This window comes from Lissotriton vulgaris, chromosome 1_1, assembly GCF_964263255.1.
Source record: "Lissotriton vulgaris chromosome 1_1, aLisVul1.2, whole genome shotgun sequence".
NCBI classification, from domain to species: domain Eukaryota; kingdom Metazoa; phylum Chordata; class Amphibia; order Caudata; family Salamandridae; genus Lissotriton; species Lissotriton vulgaris.
The window spans coordinates 739930468-739940452 of NC_141685.1; the positions used below are offsets into that span (position 1 = coordinate 739930468).

At 43.2% G+C, this 9985-nt stretch overlaps 1 protein-coding gene across 1 annotated transcript in view; it reads left to right on the plus strand.

Moving 5' to 3' along the window:
- XPR1 (xenotropic and polytropic retrovirus receptor 1) overlaps positions 1 to 7382 on the plus strand; it is a 588907-nt gene extending 581525 nt beyond the window's left edge. The window contains exon 15 of the mRNA XM_086955457.1: positions 2495 to 7382. Within this exon, the coding sequence (XP_086811583.1) occupies positions 2495 to 2555 (61 nt within the window). The 3' untranslated portion in view covers positions 2556 to 7382. The remainder of the gene's footprint in view (positions 1 to 2494) is intronic.
- Positions 7383 to 9985: the final 2603 nt, after the last annotated feature.

Below are 9985 nucleotides of genomic sequence, written 5' to 3' on the forward strand. Positions count from 1 at the left end.
TGTCTTCCTTCTTTCCTTTTGAAATCCGATATCAAGGTAGATTTTCGCAAGAGCTATGATTAATTTGAAGTGGCTTGCAGAGTATCTTCAGTCAAGTGCCTCTCATTGTCTTATGCTTATTTAAAAATACACTATGATTGACCTCTCATCTGTTTTAGTCTGTGAGGTGCCTGCTTCCCTGATTGGGATTTTAATGTCTCTTTGTTCATGGTGCTGAATCCTACTTCTAACCCATACCTTTTTGTGAGCAGAAATTCCTAATTGTGGGACAGGTCTGTGTTTTTTGTGGAGCAGAGCTTCTTCACTAGGTGCTGTACCACTTATTCAGGAGAGAGTTTTTAAATTTGGGTATTGGAGGTTCAGCATTGGCGGTAGCAAGCATCATCTACTCGTAAACACTGCGTGACTTATGATACTGCTTTGTCCTTCGGCTAAGGACCTTTTCACTGCAATGCTTTCAAGCACTATGGCATAAAATAGAAGCTAAAGATGGTGCTTGCATTGTGTGCTTTAAGTTGACTTCATCCCAAGTCATATGTACTCCCCCTTTGGTCAAAGGCCAAAAATCATTTTTTGAAAAAAGGTCAAGGTGCACCACTTAAACGTTTTTTGAAAAACTGTTATCTCTAATAGGGTAAACAGTAATGATCACATCAAAATTTTTCTTGTGTTCTTGAGAGTTCTTTATTCAATTCAGTTGATAAAAGCTATACACAGGATCTACAGCCGACGCGTCCCCCTCCGTCAAATACCGGCCATTACCCTTCTACTCTGGTTCCACTGCTATTGGATAATTATCCTCACTTTTGCATGTGGCTAGAACATACAATATTGAAACACCTCATATTACGGGTGTGATTCGGTTGTAGTCGAATTTGAATAGACATCTACCACCTATCAACAATAAGTGATCTGTTGGAACAGAACCCTAAACGGACAGGTGTCTGAAGAACGTGATGCCATGTGTTCCATAATATAACTACACGGATATATTCACGCATCCTTTAACAACGGGAGAAGAACCAGGGATATCATCGCTAGTTTCTATCTTGCCCTGAAGAAGTCCCCTGAGGACGAAACGCGTTGGCTGTAGATCCTGTGTATAGCTTTTATCAACTGAATTGAATAAAGAACTCTCAAGAACACAAGCAAAATTTTGAATTTTCTTCTGTGCTTTTCTGAACTCCACACAAGATGGGAAATAATGAACAGCATCTGAATTTAGCATGACCTTAATCTACAAAACTACTACTTTAACTTTTACAGGTAAGAAACCTTTTCCCTCCTTTGAAATTGTCCTGCATTTGATATTTCTACAGTGTAATAGCTTCTTGCCCGGTAAAGGGGGAGGGAGGGTTGCTCTCTATTAACTAAAGCAAATGTTGCATATGTATCATACTAGGTTGTAATATCTCCGTGCACTCACTAAATTATTCCAATTCAATTGGTTAGGGCGCGTTTCCTTGTCGCACTATGCCAGGTAGTGCCTTAAATCATGCATACAGAATGTGATGGGAGAATCACTGCAAGGCGCGCATTTTCACATGAAACTGGTGGGTTTCTTCAAAAGTTTATGCAAGAAATGCAAACCAAACTTACTTAAATGCTTAATTGCGAATTTATTTCATTCCAATAGGGGGATAATTCATCAAATTTATTCTTGAAATGTGTCCAACATAAATCAATCTTCGCATTACTTGATGCCAAGCATCAAGTAATGCGAAGATTGATTTATGTTGGACACATTTCAAGAATAAATTTGATGAATTATCCCCCTATTGGAATGAAATAAATTCGCAATTAAGCATTTAAGTAAGTTTGGTTTGCATTTCTTGCATAAACTTTTGAAGAAACCCACCAGTTTCATGTGAAAATGCGCGCCTTGCAGTGATTCTCCCATCACATTCTGTATGCATATGTATCATACGACAAAAGTGGGAGAAGACATGGCATTTTTGAACAGAAAAGAGCCTTTTTCAACTAAGAATAGAACAATTATGAGTAGTAATTTTTCAAGACACTTCAACATTGATCTTGGAGGGAGTATCCTTCCAAGCATTAAAAAGCATACCAGTGTAGATCAATGCAGGATCTGAATCTTGATCATGGGGCCAATGGTGAGACAATCTCAAGATGAATATGGCACGAAACTGTAGATCTAGGCCTTCAAGCCCCGTACCAATTATTAAACATTTCATCATTGCAGCTCTAATGGGAGGCTCTTACCTTATATTCTATATTTGGGTCTCCATCTGATATTTGTTCTATACATTGCTTTTCATGAAGCTGTGCAAGATTCAATAATGTAGATATTTCAAAGAGAGCAATGTTTCAGTTCCATTCAGTTTATTATTCTGAATTGGACTGCCTCACCTTTGCAGACCTTATAATACTGTTTAATGTGCTTCCGTCATCCACCCTTCCAGCACCCTAAGACGTTCATTAACACTCTTATTTATATCTGACTTGTCCTCTTTTTCCTTCTCTCTGCCAGGGGTAAGGCGCGAGACACCAAGGTGCTAATCGACGACACGGATGATGAGGCATGCACTTGAGGTGCAGTCCTGTTCTGGGCCCTACGCATCGCAAATGGCCCTCCGTACACCCCCACACCCTCACCGATTTAACGCACCATCCGAGCCGACAGCAAGGAGATAAGTCACAAGCCTAACTCGGCTGAGCTTCCACTCCGGATCCTATGGACTCCAAACAGTGCTCACTGTGTCGTTGTCAACACCCGATTTTTAGGATTTTGTTGGGTTGTTTTGTTTCCTATTTTTAAAAACGTGCTAAACATTTTTTTGTCAATCAGAGAACCGTTAAAAAAAAACACTTGGAAAGAAACAAAAACCAATGAAACAAAATAACGCAAGCGTCTGGAAGTCAGCGATCTGCGATTGCTCATGAGGGACAGGGACGAATGCCCCGTAGGGGCAGAGTGGCGAGAGGGACCTGCTCCACTCCCAGCTCCGTTGAAAAACCGGACTCGTTTCTACTACTTTTTTTGTTGTTGATAAAAGTTTTGTGTGGTTGGGACCCTGAGCCAGGGCTCCGGAAGCCCTTATGCTGGGAGAGCGCACTTTATGCAGGAACGTCTGCCACAGAGACGTATCTTCCCCAGAAGTGGCTTCTCATTCTGGGTTTCTTAAGAATTATCGCTGTTCATGTATATTTGTGTTTTTCTTATTTTCTGTACTGAATCGCACAAAGGCTTCATGTGAAAGATAGTACTGAGCTTTTCCCTCCTGGAGCGCAAACTGTCTCTGGTAAGTGGGAGTGATCATAGGGGGACAGTAGCATGATATCTCATCATGTGGGCCTCTCCTTTCCATCCTGGCGAGGAGGAGCAGAACATCTTCTCCAGGGGGTGGGCAGACAGCCCCCTCTTCTATGTTTGTTCTTTTTGTAAAGCCAAAGTTCTTTTCACATGTTTTTGTTGAGTCTTCTTTTTTTGTCTCTCTGTTTGCATCATTTACCCAGTACTGATGGTGGTTGAAGGGTACAGGTGTTCCATATGGATGTGTACTACATGTATGTCCTCTTTCATCATAAGAAAAGAAAGGAGGAGGGCAATGCTTTCCCACCACCAGTCCTCTGTAACAATGATGTGTGAATTGCCATTTTGTGTCAGAATTGACATGATTGACCACTATGAATGAGGAAAAGCAGTCTCAATTTGCAGTGCCAAACGGTCAACCACTGGGGTGGTGCTGGGAGCCACCCCGTTCCCCTCCACTGTTTTGTTTTCCCATTGCAACTTGTCTAGTAATAGGGGCACTTGGGGATGCCTCACAGCCCTGGTTGTCCCTAGTGTGATTTAAGCTGACAGAAGAGACTGAAGTTTAGGATTTCTTTCTGCCCGAGGAATAAAAGCGCAAAGGCAAATCAGACATGGGGTGATTTTTGGCAGGGGTGTCAGCCTGCACCAGGAAGGCAGTCCACTGTGGGAGACCGCCTTATTAACTCCTTTTTGTGGATTCTCCTATTTCTTTTTCAATCAGCAGCATGGCATGACGGTAGCATTCAGCTGCCTGGTGCCACTGGCTGAACCTAAAATAGGTCTTGCAGACTGATGCGGCAACGTACGGGTGAGCAGTGACCTACTGCATGGGTTTACTCCATTACTTTACCCTGCTTGTCCATTCATTTGAGCTGCGAGGGTTATCCTCTGTGCTCTGTGACAACTCTTGTTGGTTTTAACCTAATAGACTTTGGTAGTGGTGTTTCATAAGGGTTACTTGATGTCATCCCATACTGATTATAGATTGTGACGTTGACTCTTCCTGTAAGAAAGTCATCTGTCATTGATTATTGGTCTGCAAGTTATATTGTAGGGGTGTAGGATGGCATCTATTGTTTGCAAGTGAATAACTGGTTTGAGTAGTGACTTTTGGTACTCTGAACAGGTGCCCTGGGCGAGTTAACGGGTGCACCCTGCTTAGTAGGTCATTGGCACTGGGAGGGAGAGCTCTTGCAAGCAGGTTTATTGTGTTCTGGTTATAAGTCAAGTTGTTCTCATGAGGGATGCCTTCTCACATCGGTTCTAAAAGAACGCTGCAGAGAGCATTGTGATATGAGCACCCATCAGACACTCCTCCCTTCATTCACCTTCAGTTGTTCTACTTCTGCTGTCCTTAACAGTTTTACATCAGTAGCCATCTTGTAGTCATTTTATTTTTAGAATATTTAATTACCTCATGTGTGACTTTCTGGCTCCTCACTGCTTACGTTTAGGGTAGAGCGAGCCCGCAGCTACTTTAGGCTCCCTAATGGACAGTGGTCCACATCCTCACCAACCGCCTTTCATCATTGTGCACAAGAGATTACAAGGGAATCTACTCAATGCGTATGCACAAAATGAATTCTAATACCTGGTCTTCGTACTGTCCCTGCTACCTGCATTATGAGCAACCTCTTGAGTTGCTTGACCACCAGGGACTGTAACTGCATAATAAGCTTGACTCCCATCTACGCTTTTCTGAACTTGATGACTGTGGATACTTCTTTCCTGTAAACTCACTCTTTAGAGAACAACTGACCGGGTAAGAGTCATCACTCACATAGAAGTGAGTGAACCCGCAAAACCATTTGAGAAAAACTGCACTCCTGAAGTATAGGTTTTCTAGACATGGGCGTTGATAGACTTCAGTTGACAAGGACACAATGTTTTGGTTTTAGTTAGATCTAAAGTGATCATTCGTTTTCCTGTAAGTGAAACAAAAGTGAGTTGATGCTTTCTTGTGCTGCCTCCACACTTTCTGGCCATTTTGTTTATGATGAAATTAATTGCTTTTGAAGCCATGTCACCCAACATGTGCATCTCCCACAAGATAGGCAAATGATGCTTGTGCTGAAATATTTTCTGATCCTTTCCCACTCGTTTGCCTTTTTTGTGACTTATGGTCATTCTGTGTGCAGTAAAGACGCACAGAAGTGGGAGCAAGCAATCGTGATGAGGTTTTTCACAGTGATCAGAATTTAACCATCTTATTGTAGGAAGCAGATGACTGCCATTTAACACCCCTTGAACGTGATCATAAACCCAATCTACTGAAAGGGTGGGAGTTGATCTGCTAGTTTTTGTCTGCGGTTGCAGAGATTACTAGGATACAACCACACCTTTAGATTAGATCACAAACCAAAACGGCTTTGTGAAGGAGAGTTCACAAACTGACATGAGCCTGTGAATGATTTTATCCTGCCACACGAAGGTGCCACTCTTTTAGCCAGGATTACAGAAGTGTGGCACCTTTGAAATGATATGCGTTTTCTACACTGCTTTTGGAAAGGGATTACTGCCTTGTGTTACCTCATGGGCAGAGCAGATCACAGATGTGTACTCTGCTTTAAGATATAACTCATATATAGCTCGGGTCAGGGATTCCACGAATCCCTAGTGCTTCAAGAAATGATCAGATCCATTGTACCACCCCAATCAGGCTAGCAACAGGTCAGTACTGACCTTTGGTAATCCTGGAGCATATAACAAGGGAAAAGACGAAGAGTGAGAGTGCGTGTTGATTTTTAAATATATTGATTTCCTGGTGCAGCTAAGGAGTTAAAGGCCTAACCAAGGTCTAATAAATGAAACTAGCACAGAATGACATCCCATCCTGTCACTGGTTAGTCTAAGTTCAGGTACCCTCCTATCTTACATTTAATACCAATCAGGAGCTTCTTATTTCCAAGCCTGTCTCAAGGTCCAAGTCCTTCCCCTACTGTCGTGTTACAAAGCTCAGTTCTCAGCCATGTCTGCAACCTAGGATGCAGTGGGGACCTAAAGTCTTTTTTTTTAATCCAGAGTAACCAATCACATGACACTTTGATCTGGACTTCCTCCAGTAAAAAGGTGCATGGGCTGCATAAATGCATGATGTTACCACCCACTGTGTTCAGCCTGGGCCTAGTTAGAAGAATGGCTCCCACATTTTCACACAATAGTCTTAAGCTTGTCTGTCCATTTGAAGTCAGCAGGCATGCTGACTCATCAGTATAATATAGTGCCTTTTTCCATGGATCATTTAACCTTTCCTAGAATAGTGTATCTCAAGGTAACCAGTCACTGCCGATCTGACATCACTGCCATCTACAACCCTGGGGAGATGGTGGCTCTGGCATCCATCCCAAAATCAAACTACTTTCTGATCAAACTCCGAAGGAGGCATCAACTGCCAACAAATGTCTGTGAGGTTTAGCAACCTATCATTTGAGTTAAGCCTTCAGGTGGACTTCTGACCAAGTCATGTTTATGTGAACTCGGTCTACTGACACCAATTTTCATAGTCTTATCGTCCTAGATGAAGGTACCTTTCCGTAGTGGGGCGCTTCTATATGATTCACTTTTCTTAACCAATGTCTTTATAAGTTTTCAATATAGACCCTGAACGATGGTCCCAAGGCCAGGGGCGGCCTTAGGCATGTGCAAGCTGTGCACCTGCACAGGGCCACCAAACCCCAGGGGCCTCCACGCCAATATATATCCTTAATATAATAATCCTCTGAGGATTGATACATATTTGCGTGTCGGCCCCTGGCAGGGATTTGGCGGCCTCCGGCTCTGTTCCACTTCCTAACACCCGGATCCCCCCCATCTGTGCACCGGGGGGCACTGCCCCGCCCGGACCCCCTCTTCCAGGGCCCCGTACCTACACTCCCTGCCCAGGGCCGCCATGAGCCTAGAGCCGCTCCTGCCAAGGCACATATGAATTAACCTCATGCCAGCATGTTTGTGGGAGCAGTTGGCTGTTCTTCAAATGAAAGATTAATGTCCACAACGTGTGTCAGTCTTTATTAGCAGTGTGGGATGCCACCATGTTGTATATGATTTCCCAGTGAATCTGTGACAGTAATGGTGGAGACTATTAAACAGGCACTGCTTGAGAGTTGTCTGCCTTGACTTCTTATTAACCGGACAGTCTTTACACAGTGAAAAGGCTCTTTTTGTTAATTCTTCGGAGGCGCACTGTGAACATACCGGTCATGATGTGTGTCTCCCACGAAGGAATTCTGATGCATCTGTCTTGAATTACTTCTCCAGCCAATTGTTGCCAAAATGTGCACTGTCCTCATGTCTTTAGGTCGTTCCGTTCCAGTTTCAAGGGTGTACCTTTTGAGAGCAAAATAGTTAGCCGCAATGCCGAAATGGTCAATTCTTTCACTTTTGGGTAGCAGTGATCTAATGCATCTATGTGACATGTCAGAGAACATTCATCTACCTTGATGGGCAATATTGCACATCACTAGGGGAAGTAGTCACTTGTATGTAAATGGTAATATGTTTCTGCAGCCGTGTCAAAGTTATATCCGTTTCTTTGACCTTGTATGCATTTGCAGGACTAGAAAGTGGTATAAAAAGTACCTCAATCTGGGCTCAGATTCATGCTGAGTTTTAGGATATTCATTTGCTTAGAGCCTAGATCCCCCCGGGTAATTGTTGCGCTTTATACATTTTATTTTAATTTCATGATGGGTAACATTTACACGAGGTGCATCTGAAGGGAGCTCATTTGCATAGTCCATGGTTTTTCTAAATATCTTGCACTGATCTGCCCTCATTGATCTGCCTTGCAATGGATAATAATGATGAGCACAAATTTGCCTTCTGCTAAGGATATATTTATTTTTGTGTAGCAGAGCAATTGTTTCCACTGCGGCCACAACTCGCTAAAAAGCTTTGAGGAATGCTTCAGCATATTGACTAGCCTTAGAAGTGGGTGCTACAGACATGTCTGCTCTGGGGGAAATGATTGTAAATTTGTATGTAAGATAGGCGACTGGGAGAGATTTTACTCATCTGGCAGGCTGACACAGAAGTGGCATGAACTCTGTAGGGAGGGCTAGAAGATTCAACCACTTTGGGGGCTTTGGGGTTGGAGCTCATGAGAAAGTTTAGTTAGTATACCTTGAGGGAGATCACTAGCATTAATCTACTTGTTGGTGCTAATAACAGTTTCATTTCCCTCCATTGAGTCATTCTGGAAAAGAGAAAGTTTCCTATTACTTAGGGATGTGATTGCCGCAAATACGTCCACTTTTGTGGTCTTAGGCAGATGTCATCCAGCACCTTTGCAGTAAAAATCAGAATAGGAACCTTTTTGGCCTTGGAAGGTGGGCCACTCTTCTCAGGGGGTTGTCTTTAGTCCCTTGCAATTGGTTGTTGCTATAGATATAAGAAACATAACATTTAAAAACCTACATAGCCTTGTTTTCAGGTCTGTCTTTTCCTTGCCTCTCATACGTTCCATGCCATTCTAAGTTTGTATGTTACCATTGTTGAGCAATGTTTGTGAAATTTATGTACTCCTGCCTTGCTTGAAGCAGTTATTTTATTAACGTTTTCTGTGAAGAACATTCTTGAAACAATCGCACACACAGGCCGGGGTCATCAACTATTTCTTACCTAGTCACTGAATCCACAGCGCAAGTACAATCTTAAAACTTTTCCCCCTATTACCTTTGACCCGTACCTCTCGACAGGATCTGCCCATACCACCATTATTCTGTTTTAGAGATTTAGACACTTCTGATCTCTAGAGACCTCTGCCCCAAGGAGAACCATTGACGCACCCCTTGCACTGCATTCCCACTGCCGTCCCACTAGGTGGAAGGGTGCCAGCCGAGAGGTACGGTAGACCACATGTATGCCCTTGTATATTGCTGTGTGCGCTTTTTCTGGCTTGTGTATGTGCGCTAATAAGTCTCCTACTCTTGGGACCTTGAGGACTTCCTTCGAAGGATGGAAGGTGAATTGGCCATGCTGTCTCTTGACTGATCTCCATAAGAGCCCTTTTCAGACGGAAATGCCAATTAGGAGTAAAGTAGGACTGGGGATAAAATGCTGACTTATTGTAATCCTGCTTTGATGGTTGGGTATCAAGATAATGAGTATTAGTTACTGTAGCAATCACTTAAAGCCTCCTCCACTACTTGCATGTCTGCACTCACCCAGGCATTTAGAGAGGAGGCCATCTTGGTAAATCAAGGGTGGGAATTGGGATATGCAATTGGGTGAGATATAATTAAGTGAGCACGTTCTGGAAAGTGTTGTTCATTGGGGGGATGTCCAGAGACGCCCAGACTGGGGCTGCATGCCTGCCTCTACCAGTCTTTCCTGTGTAGGAAATGGTGTTGTAGTGTGTACGAGTGGGGTAGCAGTGTTAAGCAGAGGTTAGAGGGGGTGTCCTGCCGCCCCTCCTCTGCCACATGCCTCGCTGGCACACTCACCCCATCTCCACTGTTTGGATAAACCACTGTTCTGACTTAATACCTCGAGCTGTAATTGTCCAAGGTGACTCTGCAATGTGATGTCTCCTTCTGCAGGGACTTTCTCTCTTCTTTTCCATGCACCTATTTTATATATATATATATATATTTGTCTGTTTATTAATGTTTGCTGCCATAGGCAAAATGTAAGTAAGACCCTCTGATAAGTCCGAGTAAAACCAGTTTTTACTTGCTACTTTTTCTGTGCCCCATCTCATGATCT